The sequence below is a fragment of the Cardiocondyla obscurior genome, linkage group LG02 (assembly GCF_019399895.1).
Source record: "Cardiocondyla obscurior isolate alpha-2009 linkage group LG02, Cobs3.1, whole genome shotgun sequence".
Taxonomy (NCBI): Eukaryota; Metazoa; Arthropoda; class Insecta; order Hymenoptera; family Formicidae; genus Cardiocondyla; species Cardiocondyla obscurior.
In genome coordinates, this window is record NC_091865.1 from 2541005 (window position 1) to 2566495 (window position 25491).

General features: G+C 38.2%; 2 protein-coding genes across 2 annotated transcripts in view; both read right to left on the reverse strand.

The window, feature by feature from the left end:
- Invadolysin (leishmanolysin-like peptidase, invadolysin) overlaps positions 1–25491 on the reverse strand; it is a 217513-nt gene that overhangs the window by 142172 nt on the left and 49850 nt on the right. The gene's annotated exons all lie outside the window — the stretch shown is intronic.
- LOC139111273 (facilitated trehalose transporter Tret1-2 homolog) lies at positions 11001–19392 on the reverse strand. Its single transcript, XM_070671425.1, has 2 exons — positions 17213–19392; positions 11001–16798 (listed from the first exon to the last, which is right to left on the reverse strand). Exons 1-2 carry the CDS (start codon positions 17262–17264, stop codon positions 15417–15419), a joined length of 1434 nt encoding a protein of 477 aa, XP_070527526.1. The 5' UTR covers positions 17265–19392; the 3' UTR covers positions 11001–15416.

Consider the following 25491-nt stretch of genomic DNA (forward strand, 5'->3'; position numbering starts at 1 on the left):
AGTTTACGCGGCATATGAAACGGGAAGTAGGAATCATTTCATCGACAGTCACAACTTATGATCTACTAAACAAAATAATATATACCATTCAAATTATTATTTTTCTTTTTTTCTTCTTTTTTTTAATTTTATTTTATTTTATTTTATTATTATTATTTTTTTTTTGGGGGGTAAATGCACAAAGATATCACGTGGCTTGAATAATTTTTTAATCATCTCGCAAGTAACTAGATTTACGATCGCAGAATGTACGACTCACGTTGTGCGCACTTACGTTATATATTATAAAGCTTTAGGGTACACCATAAGGTAATATAATCTGCATTGTAATACATCTTCCTTACGAGTGTCATTTATTACTATCTTGCTACCGAGATCTATCTGCTCTAACATCATGCTTCTCTCTACAAGAGCTACGTGAAAGGGGGGCTCTTTCAAAATTCACGTCAAAGCGAAACGATGACGGATGGAGATGCAGATCGAACGACAAAAGAGAGGGGAAAAAGGAGATATTCGCTTCCACGGCGAAGATACATCGCGAATTCGGGCAAACTCATGATCTTCGTCGGTTTCTTGTAAACATGTACCTGCGCCTCGGCAAGAACGTCCGCATAATCTGGGAGAATTTCGCTCGCGTTGCAGTTTCACATATTTGCATAAACCTCGCCAAACTTTCTCGCATACGGAAAGTAAGATAGGATAAACGATATAAGTATTAGAGGATACAAAAGCAGATCAAATCGGTACAAGCAGGTTTCGTAGCAAATTAAATAATTCCGAAATAATTGACCGAAGTAAATTCCGAAACCGTAACCAATTTCATTCTTACGCCGGATGTCCCGATATACGTATATAAAGTTTTACTACGTAAAAATATAATTTTTAAGAGGCATTGTTGCCTGTTATTTTTTTTAAGGGAGGGAAAAGAAAATAGTAACAGCCGCGGAAGGTACAGTAGATTGCTGATTAAAATGACACTGCTGGCAAAATGGAACGTATAATACTATCGCAAGTGTAATACGAAAAAATGCAACGACGAAAATTAGAGACGCAATAAATGAGACACAATTTCTCCGGGATATTATATTTCTACTCATGGCCCAGGAGAATAGCACACTGCGACGAGACTATCTACGTGTCTTCACTCTCCAAATAAGATTTTAATTCCTTTAAAAAAAAAGGAAAAAAAAATTACAATCAGTCCGGGAAGCATAAAACATTTCTGTAAACCCGTCGCTAAAAAATAAAATGGTAAAAAGATTCCGTTTGGTTTGTTGCTCAAGCATCTGGGTTAAAAATCTGGCTAGCGGCGAAATTCGAGGAACAATCGGAGCTTACGGCTTGATTAAATGCAGCAAACAATTAATTTTCGTAAATAATAAGTATTTAAAGAAAAAATAGATAAAGATAATTAACGTTTGTTATCAAATGTGGAACAATTTCGAATGTTTTAATATTACCTTCTAAAAGTATCCTACTCCGAGGCAGTTTTTAATTAAGATACTTCGAAAATTACGCGTGAACAGTATAAAAACTTCGAATAGTACTTTATCTTCGCCGAAGTATTATCCAGCGGGGAAAACTTGGTTCCAGCTTTCGTATATCTTTACTGTGTATCGTCAACATTTTATTTGGGTTAATCATTAAAACCGCCAATTTCGTTAAGTGGCCAAACGTAACGCCGCTAACTGCGCGACGTAGTAAAGACGTAACTGCCTTTACCGTGAGCCGGACTATACCGGTTACACTTTAGGTACGACGATAATGTTCTTACTGGATTCGCGACGCGTCCGCGTGAAATCGAGGAGGAGGAGGAAGAGAGCGGATGGGACGATACCGATGGTGGTCGAGGTTGGAATTTTAAGAGGCACGAGATCTATCGCTCAGGCGACTGAAAAGCCGCTGATCTTTGGACAGGACGCCTTAAGCGAATAGAAGAGATATTGTACTTGGGATTCAGGATGACGCCGGCGTTATCTAACCTGGTGATACTGACACCGTTGCTCCGAGGGCTCGCAAAATACCCCTCGGGGTGCAGGTGAAGAAAAAAAAGAAAAGAAAAAAAAAATACGAAGAGACGTGCGAGCAAAAGAGTGGTATATCTCGTGCGTGCTCAAAATTCTAACGAAAGCTTGCCAATGAGATTTCACGTCAAACTGGACATTAACGCAACCGATGAACACAAAACGACGGCGATATTAAACGGGAAGGTTAATGCGACGGGATTATATGCTTCGAAAATAATTCTATAGTGATAATTTAAATGCAATAGTCATTGAATAGTTTATGCAACGAATAATCGCGATAACGTGTTTAATCAATTAATTATTATAGTTTTATAAGTTACTTTCGTGATTATACATATAATCAAATTGATTACTTTGCAAACCTTGAGGGAGGGAACTTTTGATAAATTAGTCGCGTTAAATTAATTTTATTATTCAGATTTCAATAATAAAATATTAGCAATAGGTATATTAGTAAAAAAAAAAAAGAAAAAAAAAAGAAAGAAATAAAAAGACATTATCGAAAGACAATGGTCTTTAATCCGCTGAGATATAGTGGTGCTTTTGCGATTGGCAATCTGATAAAGATAATAACTTTATATAGAAACGCGCCGTTACATAGCGACTTATCGGGCTCTGCATATCAACGTCAAGTTCGCGCGTGTTGACACGAAAGAGGGAAGTAAAAGCGGCGACTTTATGGGTCGGTACCCAACCGGTCGTTTCGCTAAAATCGTAAATCAAGAGGATTGCACGGGTGGTGTTTAGGTCGTTATGCATGAGCGCGATTTTCGAGTATTCGCGGAGTGCACGGTATAGCACTTTCAGGCTCGGATTCAAGTGAATACTTCACCGTTCGTATATTTTACTTTGAAAGATAAAGCAATAAAAAATACATTAAATAAATCAATGTCAATTTCGTTTCTCCGCAATATCGGTACGTTACTCGCTTTTATGTACTAAGATTAACTCCGCGAGAAATGTATGAACATAGCTAAAAAAAAAAAAAAAACTTCGTGAAATATGTATATACTCGTGATACCAGAACGTAATAAATTAATTATTCGTTAATCATATTAATTAAAAATATCCAACTGTATAAGAATCTTTTTTTAGGCAAATAAAATGTCATTAAGATCAGATATTTTAAACATACTTTAATATTTAAAAAGTACTAATTACGTTAGACAATATCAGACGGCTCGTAACAAATTGTAATACTCGTTACACAAATTTATCAATAGCTAATTCAGCAAAATTTCGACCACGTATAACATTCTAACTATAAAGCGGATCCTCGACGTCGAGTAACAAAATCTCGGTCGCGATCATTTTAATCTATTTCGAGTTACCCGATTCAAAACCGAAATATCTAGAAATACCGTCACGAATTTGCTTCCGCTAGCGGTTTACGTACACAGCGGGGACGTGGGAGGTGCAATAATGTACAACGAAGATCGTATACTCCGAGGGAGTTGTCGCATTGCGAGGCAGTCGATCGTTCTCGTTTTACTATATAAACACGATTGTATCCCGTCCTTACCAGCTCGAGAGCAAACAGTGTATCGGTACCGAGCTCGCGCAAGGTGGTGCATGTAAATACAATACGCGAGACTACGGAGGTGCGGCGGTACGCAATAATTTCGAGAGAGGGTGAAAACGAAAACAGCAGCGTTAACGCTTGACGAGCGGCAAATGCCGGGGGTCGAAGATAAAGTTGAAGTAACTCGCGGCGCCCGAGCTTCTGTCGAACCGGTTCGAATACGGTGCCGTAAAATCGGCGGTTCCACCGCGCGGTACGACAGGCGACAGATTCGTTTACGAGACTCGTGATTTCGTACAACACGTTCGGTTGTCGGAACGGACGCGGCTGCGCCACGGGGAAACAAATGCGTTTCGATTCGTACCGGCCGTAGATGGGTATACGTCGGAGCGTATTCGGGCTGCGGGATTTTATAGACTTTAATTCGCCGTCGTGCGCTATGAGCAAACGTTCTCAATGGTTGCGATAAATACGACTCAGCGCGGCGGAAACCGACGCTTTACGCATTCATGGACCGTCGTGATTCTTACGGTTCGCGGATACAACAGATTTTATGGTATGTTTACGCGTTCTGCTCCAGTCTGACCGAAAAGGAACACAATGCCGGGATTCTCGTGTATTACGTACCGTTTCCATCGTATGTCACGACGCGAAATCCATTGCAGGTATCGGAAATATCACTTTTCCAACGACATTATTGGTTCGCGTTGCGAAACGATTTTTATTTTACTTTATTTTATTTTTTTATATCACCGCCTGTGTAATTCTGAGCACCGTTTACACGCCGCGATACCTTGACACTTTTAATAATTCTATATTAATTTGCAATATCTCGCACACACCTCTATAGACAGTCGTAAAAAAAAAATTAAAGCAACGGGATAACGTGAATGAATTTATAGAAACGGGCTAACGTCGAACGTAACTTTTTCTTTTTATACTGTCAAAGGGAGATTCGGCGTATCAGTTTTAAATAGGAAATAATTGAGATAAAACGGACACGGTCGGTAATCGCCATGGTGAATACGTCGAAAACAAATAATCGCAGGCGATACGCGCGGTAATGCGAGACACTAAAACTCGTGGAACAAAATAATTGTTCGCGTACAAAATCAAAGGTCGATAAGATTAGACTGGGAATTGAATTAAAACGGTAATACACGCTTGCTCGTTATTCGAATATTATATTTATGAGTCGTTTAATCTGTAACTGATTAATGCGGGCCCGTCAGTTCTTGCTCAATTATTCACCAGCGTAATAATTGATGAAAATAACGAGCTGTTTTCTGTTTTATGCATAATGATCCCATGGCGATCGTTTACCCGATTAAGTAAAATTGTATCAAAATTCCGTGCCACACGCGACTGATTAACTAATCGAATTCCAGGTCGACGCGTTAACCCACGATTGTCCGCATATATCACGTAACAACGCGGACGTTCTAAAATAGGCATTTGCGTTGCTATCGATTTTCTTCGAATATAGTCATGCGTAAGCATTCGGAGATACGAACATACTTGACTGAACGATTAATCTCGCCAGCAATTACGGCAAGCACGCAACGAATCGGTGGGAGTTATTCAGCAGAGTTATTCGACGATAAACAATAAATTATAGGAAACTGCTATCGACTACAGTGATAGTTTTTTTTTTTTTTCGAGAGAGAGGGGGAGAGAGAACGATAGAGGCGAAGTCGCGACGAAGCAAAAGGAGCGCGGAGGTCGGAGAATGAAAAATTCGCGAGCATCCCGGTAGTGTCGCGGACAGCCAATCGACGGCAGAAGATTAATACGGTTCCAGAATTGCTTGGTCCTCCCCGTACTTGACCCACGACAAACGAAACGAATAATTCCCGCAGAAATGCAACGACGCACGGTGACCTTTGATAAAGTGCTTTTTCGATTTTTGCCTTCGCTCCAGTGGCAAACTTATTATAAAAAGTATATATATATATATATATATATATGAACTAGATAAAGAAACGGGTCGTATAAATCTGGAAAAAAAAAAAACATTTTTTTCTCTAACATTTTTTATTAAAAAAAAATTTAACTTTTATATTTATGACAAAATTAAAGTACTGGTATCGTTTTAAAAAATCAACTTGCACTAGTTTTATATGATATGTGACTCGACACGATAATTTATTAATAATACATCGCGAACGCACGATGCATCAAAATTTTATTAGCCGACTTTCTGAATTTACCATTTAAATAGCCGAGCAGAAAAGATGAAAAGGGCTCGCGAAACTGAATCTAATTTTCTTATTTGAACCGAAGGGCAATCGGAGTTAGAGAATATATTCGATGGCGTAGACACGAGAAGACTGAGCGTTAGCCGATAAACGTTTTCGGATTTTAGAAGGAGCGCAGTGTATACTTGTCTCGCGCCGTAATGGACCTTACAAGTGACTTCGATCGCTACCATTTGTCAACTTCTTCCGTCTCCATCGCTGGTGAAATCCAAGAGATCCGATATGGGGAGGGGGATGAAAAAAAAAGTAAAATATCAGCGGCATTCGCGAAAGTAAAAAGTAGTATAAACACTCTGGATACTATTTCAATCTATCGCGGTAAAACTTCTACTATATCCGTACACCTTTCACAACACTTTACATTCACGACGTCTTTTTTTTTATCATTAAATCGAAATTACATCGCTTTATCGCGATAAATTATATTATATAACTTAAAAAAAAATTAAAAAAAGTAAGTCTAATTTTAATAACAAATTTTATTTTATTCAAAGTTATACGAAACAGAAACTGCAATATCAAATAGAAACAGTGGGAATGAATAATGATATATGTGACGGCAATGAAAGCGCGACAAGTATGATATTATTGTAAATCGTATTAGCATTGAACAAAGCGTCTAAATCTCGCATATACGGCCACTGTTGCGTATAGAATTTCCGGGCAAGGGTGTGCACGTTGACAGAAAACGCAGGAGAGAGGAGACACGCAGAGTTTTGAATGAAAGCCTATATCGCAGGCAAGAGCGCTTTGGTATTCGGCACACTGAAACAGTACTCCCGATCGGATTGCACGACCGCGGATTGTGCGATCGCGGATTTTCGCGCTCGACGTTGACCTCGGCTATCGTCGCGCAATGCAGGTGCTGTGAACAACATCCAGAACTATCGGTGCCTGATGCATTTGCGGGATTCTTGGTTAGCAAACATGCGAAAATTTCCGTTTCTGGTCAACGTACATGTATCTCTTCGCCCTGGTAGCAATGATGACATCGCGTGCGCGGCACAGATCTCATCGTACAAATCCCGACCGGTTTCTCTCTACCCGCACAATACGCATTCAAATAGACAATCCGTTCCAAAAAAAAAAAAAAAAAAGAAGAGAAAAAATATAGCCCCTGAACTTTGAGCTAACGCGTCACTCAATATCGTTCGTGTATCTACCAAAGATTAACCGTGAGATTAAAATAATTAGGAAAAAAAAAAACAAAAATTAAACGCGTTTGTATATTCATTCAATAAATAAATGCATTGTATTCGTAATACTATAATAAAGGTACACGTTCGCGATTAATTAAGATATAAATATTACTTGAAAATAAATTAATATTTAATAATATAAAATTCACGGTATAATATAATATGTAAATTAGTAATAAAAAATCCATAGAATAGAAAGCATTCACCGTCGACTATCACGAATATATACGTAAAAATCTATTTAACGTAGTTCTGAATTTAATTTTCGGCGAATAATGTTCGACTGCGCTTACGTGAAATATTTTCTTATACAACGACGGAATATTGCGCCTCTGAATTCGCTCAACAGAAATTTGTAGTGTTGTATTCTAACTCGTTTTACGTAGCATCATTCAAAGAAGAAGATGCAGAAATAAGTATATGTATGTATATAACATATTCGCAATATCTGGAAAGTGTATTACAGAGCTGTAGATATTACGTCGTGCACGTTACGTTACATTAAACGCGAAAGAAAATTGTAGGTACGCGTGTCATGTATGATATATAAAATACCAGTAAATAGTTAAACGAGGAGTTAAACGAGGAATGCAAACATCACTTTTCATCATTTTTATCTATCAAAAATAGAATCCGACGGAAGGCCGATAAGAATTTTCATTCCTATCCACTTAAATGTAAAAGAAATATCGCGACTGCGAAAATATCAAGCTTACTGCTCTTTTTCTTTTTTGGATTTGGAGTTACCCTTGAGAAGTATCACGAGCAACTAATCTAGTAATGGACGCATCAAAGAGCCCATTAAAATAATTAATATGCTGTTTACGAGATAAATTTATAAATTGCTTTTAAATATAAAATCTTTTTTTTTAATATAAAAAAAAGATTACAGATTTCAGGGAATAAAATAATATCAAAATACATTGTAGAATCGTTATTAAATTAATATTACAATAAATATGCACAGCTATAATCTTATTATTATATTTTCCGAATATAAAAGAGGTATAATTCTAATGTTACATGAAAATGAAAACTCACAGAGCTTTTATCCTGCAATAGCGAGCGATATTTGTCATGTATAAACGATACTATTAAGCTAAGAAATATTGCTTCTTGCCATATGCGACTTTAAGACATATCAAAACCATCAATCTTCCGCGTAATACGACTATGGACATATCTCTAAAGCAATATTTTCGCGAAAAATTCTTGCCTTGTCTGGATTTATGCACGATATTTTTCCTACGTGATTTCTGCCGAAGCAATCAGTGACGCGACATCGGGAATATATCATCCGTTATCAGTAATATCTCTCCGTCGTCGAATGCAGCGTTTCATACGTGCTTCAGCAAAGCTGTAATAACCCACGTGAAGCCCAACGCCGCGGCAGTATTTTCTACGTTTCTAATACTCCGATCTCGTCTAACGCGGTTGAGCCCGAAGTACTTCAACATTGTCGGCTACTGACTTTTATTGTCACCCGAGATACGTACCAAGCGAATAGACGGATTCGACCGGCTGAGTAGTAAGACTCAACGTCGTGCCGGGCGCACGTAGGACCGCAGGCGTAAAAATAAGGCACTCCGTCGCTTCTCACGTGCCGGGAATACCGCGGGGGTATAACAGGGAAACAGCTCCACGCTAGTTGGCGATGTTTCTCGAGCATATATGTGCGGTACGAGTGAAAAATGGAGACCTTTAGTAGCTGCATTGGCGCGCTAAACCGACCGTACGCGAAACCAATCCAAAAGCGCAAAGCACGATTGCTTATTTGATCGGCAGCTGATACGACCCTGTTCGAGAATTTTCATTATAATTAAAAAATAGCACTGAAACGTTATTTATATATTTATATTAATTAAGATCTAAATCGCTTTTTAGATCGGCATTTAGATATCGTATTAAACAAGCGCGAGTCATTTTGAAATTTTTTTAGAGCTTTCAGAGGAACGTTTACCGGTTTCCGTATTTCTTCTCCGCGAGGTTATAATGTTACATCAGAATGAAAATGCGTCTGAAAAAGGGAGAATATATGCATTCGTAGTTAACTGTAAAAAATAGTTATCGCAGTTTAAATTTACGATCCGCGGTGAGCCAGACATTCTTCGTTCGCGTTACTAATTATGAATAAGTGCACTTGTACCTCTTCCTCATAAACGAACGTTGCGCATACGGAAACGAAGAAACGGCTGCTTAGTGACGCTCGGTATCAAGTTCTTTTAAAAATGAACGTATCCGCGCGCAGAAAAAGTACCCCGATACCCAGGGAAATTTGAGCGCAATCGAATAGTAACTGTATCCGATCGCGAATGAAAACAAAAAACCAATCGGTTATATAATTTCACGGAGCGATTATTTCATTTCGATTGAGTTATCCCCCGCGATATTTTCGCGCAGCAGATTTTCCCCGCCGTTATCGGTGGCTGTTGTCATCGCGTGAGATGCGGGAATACGTCCCTCATACATAGATGCATGCACGCATGTGCCGCTGCATATGCATGAAAGTGCGCTGTAAATGCGCAAAGCTCGTATACGGAATAGCGAAAAATCAGCAGTCGGAAGAAATCTGGGACAATCTCCACGCTAATATTTGACGGAAAAAGAAACGCGCTTCGACACGCAGACGTTTCACGAGCGTCAAAAGCTTTTTATTTTTTTTTTTTAATATTTTTTTCGAGATGATCGCGCTTTTGCAGTCGCGCTCGCGAAACACTTAGTTTGGATTATAATTATTTAGAAGTTTAAAAATACGTACGCGGTACATGCCCGCGTCCCGACGTATCTACGCGAGAATGATAGCGCGGCCGCATATTTCTTCACTAGCAGCGACCGTTTCGACGTACCCGTGATTGATGCACCTCCTCCGACTCTTCGTGAGAATCGTATTAATCAACGGTGCCGCGCCGCTTGAAAGCGCGCCGGCACCCAATGTTGCTTCTGCTGCGCGATAAATCGGATTCGCGACCGACGATTCACGCATACATCGTAGAGAACCCACGAAATACCTAGCTACACCCTTAGTTGCATCTGCATACAGCACTCTGTGTAATGTCGTTTACACAGAAACGACCACGCTGCTGCTTCGAGATAAGGTAATGCTCTCCGCATGTAGTCGACAATTTTCTCGTTACGGATTAAAATAGCCGTGACGCGATTATACATATACAAAATTACAGCACATGACAGTCCCCAAATTATCAGTGAATTATTTAAAGCTAGAAAATCCCTTTTCGTTTCGAGTACTTTAAAATAATAAAATAAAATTGCATACGAAATACATAGAAGCATCTAAACGTTGACATATAAAAAGTAAGTCATTTAAAAAGTAAAGTACAGCAGAAATCTAATAGATACAGAAAACTTTTATATTAATTTTTATTAAAAAAAAAAAATTAATTAAAGTTAAATTTTATATTCCTAATAAGTCTATATCTTATTATTAATATTTAAAAGTATTTAAAAATATACATAATTAAATTTTAATTTTTTCGTAAAGAACACGAGTAAGCAATCATGCTATTATAAATACGTTTGCAATAAATAAAGTCCTAGAGAGAAGATGCCGATAGCGATGCATTTGCACGTTTCGGCTTAATTGAAGGTCATCGTCAGCTCGTTAAACGATACACTTAGATTCGCCGGCGGCGGCTATGTAATCGATCTAAACAACAAGATCATCTCGCTAATTGGTATGTGCATCCTGAGCATCCGGAATGGTGCGACACGATATTCAAGGAAGGATGCCCGCGATCTCTCGAACATGGTCCAACTTGATGATCCTCGGTACAGGTCATCCAGTTAAGTCGCCTATTCATCACATGAACTAGTGTTGTACTTCCTATACTAACATCTTCGATTCGCCCACAAATTACAATATGATCGTCATTATTATACGTGACATTAAATCGCGTCGAAAATCGCACATGCTGCACAGCTTATTCATTTTTTGATTTAATCAAAAATATATTTAATCTTAATTTATTCATAATTTAATATTCTAATTATTCTCAGTTACTTACTTACTTAATTAAGTTGATTATGTTCATTCTAATTCCTTATTTATATTTACGAGTCCCACGCTCTATCCGTTATTCACCATCAGGTGTTATTTTATTATATGCTCTCTCTCTTTTTTTTTCTTTTTTTTTATACGCGACGAGAACAATAGAAATAAATCATACATGAAAGCAATTTAATTGTCCCTGGGGATCGTAAGCCGCACGAAATAGCACCGGTCGAAGAAAGTATCGTAGCTGATTGAGAAAAACTTTCGCCAAGAATAGTCTACTTCTATCCGCGCTGCTTAACTATATATTGCTAGCCGTGCAATACGCCGTGCCTTCGTATCGCTTTTCAAAGTCTTTTATCCTATCGCCGTCGTAAGAAACTTCGTTTCGCGCTTTACGAGCGTCGCTGCGGGATAGCACGCCCGATTCTCCGTTTCGAAAGTGGAACTTCGAACTAATTTCCTTCGATTTCCGCTCCATACCAGAATCCCCAAGGCTGCCGCTATGGTAGCCGGGCGCCTTATGACGTACCGCAATGCAAAGCTCACGCGTGCTCGTGCGAAAGATACTGTTATCGCGCAAAGTCCCGATGTCACGTATCGCACTTTCACAATAAGCGTTCTCGAAGCCGAGGGTCCGAAAATTACAATCTGTTTCCATAATGGAAACTATTTGCCAGATAAGAGTATCGAGTATGTACATTTAAAACAACTTCGGGTATTTCAATAACGTGAGACAGCGAAACAAAGCGACAAATTAATTAAAATACTAATTATTAATATAACCGAAGGATGCGAGCTACGTTTAATATGCCCAAAATCTTGAATTTAGTTAAATTGCGCGAATAATACTAGCACCAAGGTAATGATGCACCTATTACATAAAAAAAAAAAGAAAAAAAATAAGAATAATGCTCTGTCATTAATGAAGCATAATATGAGTATTAATTTATATAGATTTTAAATATTTGAACCGAACATTGAGTTATCTTTTCCGACTGCAACAATTTTTCTAATACTCGAGAATAATTATCCCGACACGCTACGTAATTAAGATGTGCAATCTATTTTAACAAGTAAACTTAAATTATACATATAATCGTGATCAGTTCTAATCTCGCTGGAACACCTGCCTCCGTTCGATCGATGTATTCAACCTCATTTTCACGAAGATACAGGAGAACAAGGTTTATCGCGTAAACCTCGACGCAACTACTTCTACGCGGTTTGCTTCGATTATCGATAATACACAAGAGGTTCCCGAACCTTTCGTTTTCGTGTCACATTTTGTAATCTTTCAAAAAATCCACACCCCTCATCATGACCCTCAACGATAAATCAACAAGGGAATTAATAATTAATTAAGAGGCCACGATGTAAGTTCTTAAAATTAACTTTCCCCCCAGGAACTTTCCTTGTCCCTTAACTTAAACTACGAGTTTCTCGGACGCATCGTTTCGGTACTAGCAATTTACGCGAACGGCGATGTAAATCCATCGATGTTATCTACGTTAGCACGAACTTACATTCCAAAATAATAAGAAAATCCGTGCATCTCGTCGAGATAAAAATTTTTTCGTTGCATGCTTCCGTAGCCTGATAAATATCGCCGGACAAGTAGGTACGTTATACGTCCGATAAGGGAATAATTTCAAAATGTATCACGAGAAAAACGTTCCATATGCCTACCGATATATCATATCTCCGGTAACAGAAATCTCATTACGATCGCGCAGTTTAAATTAAAGAGGAATACGCGGCGCATTCTATTATTTATTCGTTACGTGCAAACGTAAGCAACAGTTTCTGCATTATGACAATGTGCCGGGCGTGCTCATTAGCTACGTCATTAGTCATAATATCTCATTTGCATTGTCGTAAACATGGGACACAATTTAATATGTAATACGAGAGATATTTAATACATCGCGTAACGTATTAGAATTTATTATTTAACGTGTCATTACCATCAGCTTTTATTCTTTAAAAGTAGAGAAAGCCAAGGATGTCTTGCGACAATGCTGATGTGAATATTTAATAAAATGGGAAGATTAGATATTCAGGAGCCATCAAGGCAAAAAAAAAAAAAATCTTTTTATTCGCCCTACGTGCATTTTTATTCAAGCTTCGTTCTCTCAGTGTTGTTACATCTATTGACAAACTGTCGCAGTAACGGGGTATACTTGCGTCTTTGATATAAACCGATTCAATGTCACGCCCGAGGCGAATTGAAACCAATTATAATTAGCATTGAGCATTGAATGCCGTCGTATCGATCGAGCGTCGTTAACGGGTACATTGACCAGGAATAAATCTAGATTAGGATTACATGTACAGAGGCCACCGTCGTATACGCATTAAGCCCTGCACGGAAGCTCGTGCTTACAAGAAATGTTCTAAAAATTAAACGTCACAATTAATATTAGTAAAATAGAATGAAAGGAACGTAGCTCAGAATTAACTTTAGAGGCAATCAAAGTTGAATCTTTCACGTTACATACATTTACATTGATGGATAAAGTAATTTTGAAAAAGAAAATAGATAAATCTGAAGATAAAGATTCTGAATGTTTCAAGATAAATGACAATAGCGTAAAAATCTGAAGGTCCCCCGCACCTTTTCCGTCAGACGGTGATAAATTGGGTCTAATAATCGTTTCTGCATATATTATAAGCTTAATCTAAAATAAAATTTGTCTTCCGTTCTATTATCGGTGTTGTCAAGAAAACCAACGAGTCGAATAATAATAGAACTTTATATCACAATACAACTTCCGCGTTTTAACAATAATTATTTAAAATCAGCTCATAAAATAATTCGCTTTTTAACGTCGAAAATTAAATCAATAAAAATATAAAAATAGAATGTAATACGATTCCTCTAGCGGTCGCGATCGAAAAACATTGACTTTCGAAGCATTTGACGCGTCAAACGTTAAATTGCATCTGGCTGCACTGCATTGAAAGTGCTACTTAGAAACAAAGTGGCTGCTCTTTCCTCTCAATGGCAACGCCATTCTAATAATATTTTTTTTTTTTCTTTTTTTTTTTAACCACCTCTGCCACGCATGTGTACATTCGTGCCAAACGCTATGTCTATATATCCACGTTCCCGATCAATAACGTTTCTTTATATTGGTGGATATTCGGAGAGTAGAGAAATGCATCGAAAGTTTGAGCATCGAAAGAAAAGTTTTACAGAAGATGCATCTGATCTTTTAGTAACTGGGCCCTAAATATGTCGATAATTAACACCCTAATGCAAAAAAAGGCGACACTTCCAACTTATTTACGAGATAATAATATTGATAGAATTTCCGTTTGTCGATTAATTTAATTATAATCAAATAGCTTTAAATATTTTATATATAGTAGTCGAGACAAAGTGTGTTGATTCCGGATACTCTATTATATTTGCTAACTATAAGAACCCCCCGTAATTAAAAAGCTACTCGCCACTTTGTGCCGATATTTAAACTTTACTTCGCGATGAAAGATAAAACGACCGAGTATTATTTCGAATTTCAAACCAATGGCGAAAAGGGCCGCTACGCTGTATTGTGTGTAGAAAATGCCCAACACAAATGGCAACCTCGAATAACGAGAAGAATGGAGTTGAGTCGTGCAGGCAACTATCATCCCCGAGGATAACAATGAGAAAGCGACAACCCGATAAGACCATCGTTGCTGGACAAATAAACTGGCGCACGATATTTTTTGTTCTTTTAGTTGAAGATAAAAAACGTAAAAGCGAGGATCACCGGAGACGGTATTAAAGACGTTCTTTGATGCGAGGATATATATATTTTTTTCTCTCTCTCTCTCTCTTTTTTTTTATTTTACAGCAAAATCGCAATCTCGCCCGCGCAAAAGATTTTAAGACCACGTAGCTTCGTCGTGACATATTATGTCCGCAATGTATCTCGCGACAGCGACAGAAAATTTCCACGAACGCGTGCGCAGCATAGGAAGACACATACGTTTAAACAAAGCTTGTTATCGTGATGATTTAACCTCGTACAATTTATCATTGCGACGCGAAGAATGTAGGGATCCGATATACTGTATGAGATATATCAAATACGGCAAAACGTTATTTCTTAATATTTAATGGACAAATATTTTAATGCTTATCACATTTGAAATATAAAAATAATTATTAAATAGAAGCAGTAAGAAAATTTCTATAATACGTTCAAGAGAAATAAAAAAAAAAATTAACAATTTTCGTAAAAATTACACACGTTACATACATTTTTCTAGACAAAAAAAAAACTTTTATTTAATTTCTTTCTTCGATAAGTAAAAACGCAAGAGACTGCATACTTAGCAAATTAAACGCTCTTAATATTTTATTTCAACTTTTTTACATAAAAAAATTGCAGCTTTATTTCTATCAATTTAAATAATCGTACTTATACATTGAACTTCGCTTTTCGCGTCGTTCTTCTTTCTCTCCTTTTTCCGCTTACAATTAAGCTCCTCCTGAATTTCTAACAACGACTTGCCTCTAGTTTCGGGAACGACCAGCGCGATGAAAACCACGCCGATGTAACAGCTGATAGCGAACCAAGCGAAAACCGCGTACACTCCCCAATTGTCAGAAATTACTTGATACATTTTAGAAACAATAAAAGCCAGTAATGAAGACATTAGATTAGCTAACGATACGGCAGCGCCTTTGACATTTGTCGGGAACAGTTCGCCTAGCATCATGTAGGGCAGCGGATTCAGGCCCAAAGCGATTATAAGCTCGTAGAATATCACAGAAGAGTAAAGCAGCCAACTGTATCTAGTAGTGTTCACTCCAAACTGAATTTTAATGAGATAAAAGACAGTGGTGATGGTCATTGCGATCCCGGCTAGAAGGGTGGTGGTGATGAGTAACGGTCGTCTACCGAGTCTGTCGACCAGAACCACCGCCCCGAGACCAGCGATCAATTGAAGCAAACTCAACAGAATGACAAAGATACTCGCGGGCAGACTCGTGTCGCCTCTCTCGAAGATCTCCTGAGTGTACGTTTCGACCGCGGCAATACCGCTGAACTGAAGAACAAACTGCAGGCCGACGCTGATGATAACGGAACGTCGATTGCCAGGCGTGCTGAATAAATCCCAAAACCGGCCGCGATCGCTGAGATCGCGAATTACTATCTTTTGCATCTGCTCCATGTCCATCTTCAGCTGTTCCTCGGAAACGCAGCGTTTCAAGCGCCTCAGGCTCGTCATCGCTTTGCTTTGACGGTTCTTCATTAGTAAATAATACGGCGACTCGGGCATCCAAGAGAAGCTTACGAAGAATATTAATGGTATCACCAGGCAACTGTAGCCGAGCACTTGAATGGAGACGAACGGACCGATCGCGTGAGCGTACAGCTCTCCGAAAGTCACCATCAATTTGATGAAAGAGCCGAGAGTACCTCTGATTTCTTTATCGGCGATTTCGCCGATGTACATCGGACAAACGACGTATGATATACCTTGGCCAATACCACTAATACCGCGAGCAGCGTAGAGAACGTAAGGATTCCACGCGATAATGATTAGAATGTACGATAGAGATAGAGGCACGCCGCTTACCAGAAGGCTCATTTTACGACCAAGACGGTCTACGATAAAAGCTGCCAAGACACATCCGGGAATGGTGCCCAAAAGGTAGAAAGAAGCGATCCAGGAAGCGTCGTCGGATGTTATCGGGATGTAGGAATTGGATGATTTCAATATTGGCAAAGTGGGTGACGTCCAGCCTATGTGAGTTCCAGTAACTGCCATCGCTAAAGTAGCTACGGTAAAATCGAACGGAGGAATAAAATAAAGTTTAGGCTGCTATTTTCCTAATTTTTTTTTTTTCGTAGAATTCATAAGCAGTAAAAAATTTTGAAAAAAGATATATAAAATTAAAAAAAAAAAGAATTAATTATATAATTTTCTTTAGATAATTTAAATAAATAAATAAAATAAAATTAAGAAAAATTATTTATACGTAAAAAAAAAAAACACGTAAAGATACTCAAGACTTTAAATAATATTAATTTCTAAACTTTTAATTTATAGTTTAATTTTAATATGATAATAACCGACGGCCAGCTGTAGCGATTTACAGTTGATGTAAAATATATTTATTTTAAATTCTTTCTGTCAGTTCCCAATCGTAAAAAAGAAAAAAAAAAATTAAAAAATAATTCAAATTTATATACCTGTAATCGCCGTTAGATACTGAAACCACCATTTAACATTGGACTGCTCCATCTTTTATTTCTTCCCGTCGTAAGATTGAGGATAAAAGCGAAACTTTCTCGTTATAGAAAAGTACGGATGCGATTTTTATTAAAATTAATTACGTTATTATCGAAAAGTATGCGCAATCCTTCCCTCTAAAGTGCACACGTGCAGAGAAAGAGCACGTTCCACGCATACGTACGCATATGTTACGTGCACGCACGCACACATATATACATATGTGTGTAGATTTTCCTGCGACTGCAATCCTTTCGCCGTTGTATTTTCCAACGAAACAAATTGCACACTGAATCGTTACGTCGCAGACTGCATCGACGTAGCTATCAGTTGCGCTTTTAATGAATTATTCTTTGCCGTCGAAATATCCATTTCGCGCAAAAGTCAAACGTAACCATAAATCATCATTGATTACGTAAAATGACGCCGCCGGTTACGCAACCCGGTCGCGTTATGCGCGACGATCTGCTACGTATTCGGGACCAATTAATTATCGACTCGTCACGCAAGTATACCACACCCGACCCTATCGATTAACAACCGGCCGACCTCACCTCTCTAGCAATACACGAAGGTTTTTACACCGCAGCCGTGGGATGAAGCTGCGCGAGAACTTAATAAAGCCAACCCGACACCTATCGATCTATCGTGCTCGTACGCGAAGGTACTAAATTTTATCCATCAAGATCAGCCAAATGGCTCCACGTTTATACAAAACTTCACCTTCGTTGCGCTTCACTGCGGCTGCATTTCACGTTTTTAATCATTCCGCTCCCTCGACTCACGCGAGTTTGAATTGTGACACGAACGATTTGTTACTATCTCTCTTCAGTCACGCGCGTATTTGTATATGTATAATATTCTTAAGCCGTAACGAAAGTTCTCTTATTTTCATCAATTCATCGCATTACGTGATCAATATTTAAATAAGGCCATCTCTGACTTCGACATTTATATGCCACAATCGTGTTCGATATTCAATTTCGATAAAGCTGAAATCTATATATTTCCCGCCGCGCTGTGCATGAAAGCAATAAAACAACAAAAAAATTATCATTCTTTTTATAAGCGTAGGACTTTCCTCGCAATAAAGATAAATTGTCGAAACCAACCCAATAGTCGGACGCTTCGGCAAAAAAAAAAAAAAAATAATCACGCCAAGTATTCAAGAGTGAATTTGCGAAAAACAAAAGTTCCGATGATTTATCGCATTAAATGAAAGTCAATTTGCGGTTCAAATAAGCTTAGCCTTATCAGAGACTCGCGAAATGAAATCAGACGAGACTGTGTGAGCTACGTCGATCCGAATGATCATAGACTTCGGTTATATTCGAAACTCGGCAAAATGAAACGTAGAATGCCCCGCGGCTGACCCGAGACACTAAGAGAAGGAGCAAGCTAATCCGCGAGAACGCTGCAAACTCACGGATCTATTTGCCACTTTGAAGAGTTCTACAGTAAGTTCTTCTGAAGGGGGTTAAGAGATCGGCCATCGGAAAAGCGTCGCGATCCCGCCCCGCCGTCCCCGTAGCCCTACGGTATTTACGGTTCGCTCAGTGTCACAACATTTTGCGGGCCCGAAAGTTTCTAGAGAGGAGTTTTCTCCGTGTTGCAATTAAAGAGCCTCTCAAACGGCGGTTTGAGCTCGCAGCCGATTCTATTCTATCCCCGCGCGATCGGTAGAACTTGACGCGCGCCGAGCCTCCGAGGTGAATTGCACTCGATATAGATAAAGCTTTCACGACGACCCCACCGCTACACAAGCGGCATTGTTCGAAACTTCGATCGAGATTTAACCTATTTTCTTATCGGAGTTGAAGGCAAATGCAGCATCTTGCGGGCGCAAGCTCGTTTACGTGTACAAATGCGTGCCGCAGGCGGTTTTCCTCGAAATCTTTTGATATAATTTATCATTAATTTAATTTAATTTTATTGCTATGGCTGCTTGAATCAGTAATGCACAAAAAATAGTTGAAAGTCCATGACATACGTAGCATAAATATTCAATATTAATTCGAACGCCTTAGAAAAGAAATATTAAGAATCTGAAATATATTTGATAACCTTGAAAAGTAATTACTTTCATAAGTTATTACTTCACATAAACTTGAGAACACGCACGAAGAAATTTCCAATTAAGGTTGCCGTAGGAACAGCAACGATCCGCGCGCATACAGAGAAGGATCACAAAAGCGATGAAACCGCGAAAAACACCCCGCGATGCACTGAGGAGAGCTTGAGATGATGTACAAGTGCTTTGCAAAAAAAAAAAAAAGTTAGGGAAAAGAACAAATAGAGAGGATGAGAAGAAAAAAAAATAAAAAGGCAAAGGAGCGCAAGTTGTGTGCGCGCGAGCGTCTAATTTCAATTTCCCGCGACCACGACATCACGTCGCGTTTCCGGTTTAATTAAATTTGTTTGGAGATCAAGCAAAACGGCCCGCTAGAAAGCACCGTGGCGCGCAGCTCGCGAAAGACGCTGTAAAGATAAGGTGCCTCGCCTTCGCACGTGCGTCTTTAAAGAGTCTGCAACTCTGACACCCTTATCCAGTTACAATGCTCAATCCGATCAACTTCCGCGTAGACCGCGGGCGTCAGGGCTGCCAGAGAGATTTTTCTCTCTCGCAAAAGATTTCACCTAGCAGAACGGAAGATTTTCCTCGGGGGTCGCAATCTCGCAAGAGCGTATTTTCAGGATCGTTCACGCCCACGAAGATGACTCGACGCGTCGTAAACGTTGAAAATTTAAAAGAAGATTCCCCGCGGTCACACGAGGTAATGTTTGAGGTCAACGATCAATCTTGAAACGAGAACGTCTATTGACGACTTTATTTCGGTTCAACGTAAAAAAAAAAAAAAAAAAAAAAAAAGTGAAGTAAAATAAAATCGAGCACGACCCAGAAGTTCAATTTCTATATAAAAACTTAGGTTATTAAGAATATTAATGTATGTGTAAAGATATAGTGGGTGTATTCTAAAAGCATTTGCTGTAAAATCCGTCAAACATTAGTTATACGTTTTCGAACTTTATCAATTTCCATTTCCTTCTTGATATATTTGATACCGACCTAGTTTTCGCTATTTATCGCGAAAGTACGATACCTAGTTTAATTTACTTCGTTTATCAAATTTGTTTCTTTTCACTTTCTCGCATTTCGATAACAAATCAACGTATAAATAAACACGTTAAAAAATATTTGGCCGGCTTCTAAAATATGAAGCAGCACAAAATATCACGTAACATTTACGATCTCGATTTAATATCGGGAAAGAGATTCTCAAATATACTTTAAGTAACCCTGCTGTTCGTAATATAAATTAAAATCTCAACAACAGGTTAACCACTCAAACTTAATTAATTAATAAAATTTATCGACAATATATTTTTGTTCGCGCAGAAAGTAAAGCAGTAATTACCAGCCTGTTTGCTCTTTATTGCATTTGATATAAAAAGTATAGTTACTATTTTAATATAAATCAAATAATATATACGCATTCCAAAAAAGTCTCGGATTCAAAACTGCAGTTGCATTTATTTTTATTTTTTTATATTTCATTTTTTTTTACCCAAAAGCTATCCAATTACGTTTAAATCAATGTTAAAAGAGTATAAATATTTCATCGTTTTGTGTTTGCTTGCAAAATTACTGCAACATGAACGACACGGATAAAATTTTGAGCAGTGGAGAATGTTATAGCCAGCAAACAACCACAGTTCATTGGAAATTCTACGAATTCTGCTATAAACCGCGTGCTTTGCTAGCATACATTCCATTCGACAAAATTGTAACGCATGCTCTGCAATCCTGATGACGCGAATCCTCATTTTACATATATATTAAGTAACGTTCAATGTAGCTGGATGAATACGACATTAATTGCTGGTCCTCTGCGGCTTTTAGGCGAACCAACTAAGGAGAATCGCGTCGCGCCTTTTTATTTATCAATTATTATCCCCGGTTCGTGTACTATAATTTTTAAACATGCAGAGTCGACAAAAAAAGAAAAAAAAACGTTAATTACAGAAAATCAATTCAATCGATAAACCTCTATGTTAATTAATAGCTCGATTAAATTCCTGTGTATGCCGTAATTTATTCATAACTCGGCATGGGTGACATTTGTTTAGCACAGCTACCGTATTTCGTGTATCACATTCGATTATTACTTACAAAAAATAATCACTCTCCCGCTTTCCATCTATCTATATCCCTTGATGCTTCAAAGCAAGAGCGAACTCATTAGTTGAATGCATCCTCTACTTTTCAGTCGCCTTATTATTCTACGAGCTACCGAAGTCCTTCCATCTCGGTGATGCGTAAGATGCAAATTGCAATAACTCGGCACGGTTGTAATACATCGCGAGTCTAGATGTAGACCTATACGTTGATATGTCAAAAGAATAGGTGATGTGGAACGAGATCAAACGACGGAAGCGATATCTTTAAGCACGGAGTATATTACTCGAATTTAATTGATATTAAGACGTCACAAATATGACATAATATTCGATGACATAATGTCAAATTGGCAATTAAATTTTAGGTATTAAATTTTTTTAATTTTAAACAATTTCAGCTAAGCATCGCGGCATACATTTTACGAATATAAATATACCCTCGATCTCGCCGTACATTAATCCGTCGTAATTTTCACGTAGCTTTAACAAATGTATCGAATAAAACTACAGCGCAAATGCAAATAATTTAACTCGGAAGCGCGAGTAATAACTCGTTGTAATAATCGCGATCGGTCTATATTCTCAAAATCGGAAGCGCGTCGTGAAAACACTTCGCGATGCGGGTATTGCCATGTTAATGCAATAATTTAATCGTTCAATATGTGATTAGCATTCCAAATTGGATCGATATCAAAGCAGACATTGATGGAGAACATTCGGAAATTGAGTATCGAACATTATCAAGCAACCGATGTGAGTCAAATTACATACCGACATCAATCGGCGCAATGGACGTGTTCCCAGAATACCATTAAAGACTAACCATTAGGCAGAACGCTACGAAGATAACGTACCTGAAACAGAATTAAGTAAATTCGTAAAATTATTGAAACGTTTAAAACTATAAATACGTAAGAAAACTAAGTTCACATATAAAAACAAAATTAATTTTTTACATACATCGTTAATAAATTAATGACGCGCATATAAAAAATTCTCTTAAATGTAAATATATTTAATCTGTTCTCTGTAGCAGTAAATATTGCTTATAAATATGTATTACACGTTTAAAATGAAATACGCTGTGGGGATAAAGTTTTCATAGCGACAATAAAACTTTTGACACAGTCGGCACGCAAGAAGTAATTGTAGAATCAAGAAAGAGCGATTAAGTCGGGAGTCGCATTTTATCTTTCTTGTCTTAAAACGAAATATATTACAAGTGCACATTTTCTTTTCAGCCTATCTTTTATTAAACTATTAATTTTAATAAATACATTTTTATAAGCTGTATTGTTAAGTGCGTTTTTCAAATCTTACATAAAAAATTTATATCAAACTTAAGTATTTATATTAATAGTTGGTCGACGGTATTTATAAAAAAAAAAAAAAACAATTTACTTTTCCTAACAACCCGAATAAAAAATTATCTAATTAATCTGATTTTACGGCTGGTGGCTAGATCGTGCAGATTAAATATATTTCATTGTGACTATCTTCAAAAAGTTGTCATAAAAAAAAAAAAAAAAAAAAAAAAGAAACAAAATCTGTTTACTATCGATCGTCTCGTCACTGTCCAGCGCGGACCGTGTTTCTAAATAGATATCTGAACGTTTTTTTTCCGCCGCGTACTTGTTTACTGTTGTCGAGCTGACCTTACGCAAAGCTAGCTCGACTGCCGAATTCGCCGGACCAAAACTGGTTCTCGCCGTCCGCCGCCCGCGCGTCCTCCGCCTAGCGAACTTGGAACGCGAAGATCTGCCGGCCGATGTAAACATACTCACACTACCGCGACAGGCGACAAAAACCGGTTAGCCCGGTGAATTCGGCAGTCTAGCGTTGCATAAGATCAGTACATGATAAACAGTAGACTAATACGCGGTGAAAAACAATTTAGAATCGAACTTTTCTAGCACGTTATTAATCAGGAATAATTTTATTGCACCTAAACATTTTGAGCGTTACATTTCCGGCACAGTGCTGGGCAGTTTTACTAGACAGCCACGAGATGAACCACGACTCGGTTAACTAATTATTAGGTAACGGTAAGAATCAATTTCCACTCGGGGAATTATTATTACGAACGAAACTTCGCTGCTCAAGTTCATCGATTTTTACTCAAAGCGGAATATGAAAAAAGGTTAATATCGCATATCGCTCGAATTTCAAAGTACTCAGTAATGCAAAATAGCTAAATGAGTACGCCTGTATGCATGCCGGTGCAGAAATTTGACCAAGTTGAAACCCAACATTGATGTTCGAGAAAAGGGGAGGGGATAGGAGTTGGATGAAGCATATACAGAGATGAGAAAGCAGACGGTAGCCGAAGCGAGCGAGTAACTCGCGTTGCCTTTCAGTCAATGGTTGCGCTTGAGATCGTTACTCTGGCATGAAATTAGAACGGCTGCGCCCAATTTTCGCTACTTCACCTTACTACAGTAAATAATTCCCGTCATTTTCTACCATTTGGGATAAGTGCCTCCCCCGTGAAATTGGAACGTGAAAGACCCACGTAGGTTTCCCCTTCTGGGACCTGCGTATAACTTCCGTCTCAGGCAATTTCTTACGCAGACATCACTAATAACCTTTTTTTTTTTTATATATATATAATATATGTATTATAATCCGTGACACATAAAATAATTACGGTATTAAATTGAAAAATTAAAAAGAACATTTAACAATTTATTTAAGAATAATTTTATAAAAATAAACGACAATGAATTACTTTAAGCAGAGTTTGCTGTATTATATATAAAAAAATAATTATAGCATTACCGTTCAAGTTGTGCTTATTATTTTAATATAAAAGACGCGTAAAACCAGTGCCGCGTTATATAAGCTTATAAAAATATCTCTAAAAGATATCTCGAAAAATACACAACACCTTATGAACATCGCGCTGCATTATCGCGAACACGGAAAATCTCGCAGTAAAATATAAATTTCCATGCACTTACGCTAACTATAAGTTGAAGTGGATGGTATTTACTTTCGACCTTAGCATTTTCTTAACGCTTCCACGCGGTAACTCAGCTTCCGTCTGATCCATTAGTTTTGCCGGCGGCAGAAAAACAGCAATACGCTTTATTCTAAGACGGTGTAAAAATATAAAAAGCCACTCTGCTTTGGTATTTTTACATACCCGATGAAATATGTCTCCCGCTCGCGTAAAAACGCTTTCGATATGGCGTCGCGATGAATGTTTTATAAGATTCGTGATAAGAAATTCTTTTATTCATCAAGCGAAAAAAAAGACAATGAATAACGAAGCACGGAGGTAGACAAATAAGCAGGGACGCGTTCGAAAAATTCAAGAGATTATTTTAAAAGTAGCCGGTCGATTGATAGATTCGATAGCCGTCCATCGGCGTTGAAATAATCCCGGTACCTTCGGAGAAAAGATTTAATCTATGTCGGCGAAGGTACAAGGGTCGTAGGAACCAATTTTTATAGCAATTCACGGAACATAGCTTAATGCATTCCCAGATATACGAAGGATAATGCGCTCCGTTTGAAGAATCGAGAGCACGGAGATCGAGATGGAATCCCTTTGAGGCTCGTGCCAGAACACGAGCCATACTTCAAACGTATCGATCGTTAATCCTCGGGCGTGCTTTTTACAGTTAACAGCGAGGAAAGGAGAGAGAGTCGCAACGGTAGCCTTCAAGCCGCCGTCGTTCTACGGATAAATCATTGTGAATAATGCGACGAACGGTTTCGTTGGCTCGCGTTTCTCACGCGAACGGCTACCGAAGTGCCACCGATACCCACCGCCACCAATCGCGGATCGCGGTACGGAATTAAGATCATACCACTCGATAACATGCGTATGCACGTGAACTCGGCTCCGATCACGACCAAGAGGCATAATCTGCGCGCGGAACAAGGCGGTACAGGGTACAAAGGAAATGTTCTAGCGTTCTTAAAAAAGTCATTTCGAGCATGATTGCCTTTCGCTGTTTCAAAGTCGCATGCATAAGCATGCCCGCTTTCCTTCTTAAATAATATAAGGAATCGGGGAACTCTTAAGATATATATCTCTTTTGAAATTAGATAT

Bases quoted from the DNA above. Each gene is read 5' to 3' on its own strand.
- LOC139111273 (XM_070671425.1), bottom strand. From the start codon at position 17,264: ATGGAGCAGTCCAATGTTAAATGGTGGTTTCAGTATCTAACGGCGATT. The intron at 16,799-17,212 runs GTATATAAATTT...ATTTTACCGTAG, and splicing joins GTATCTAACGGCGATTACAG to CTACTTTAGCGATGGCAGTT.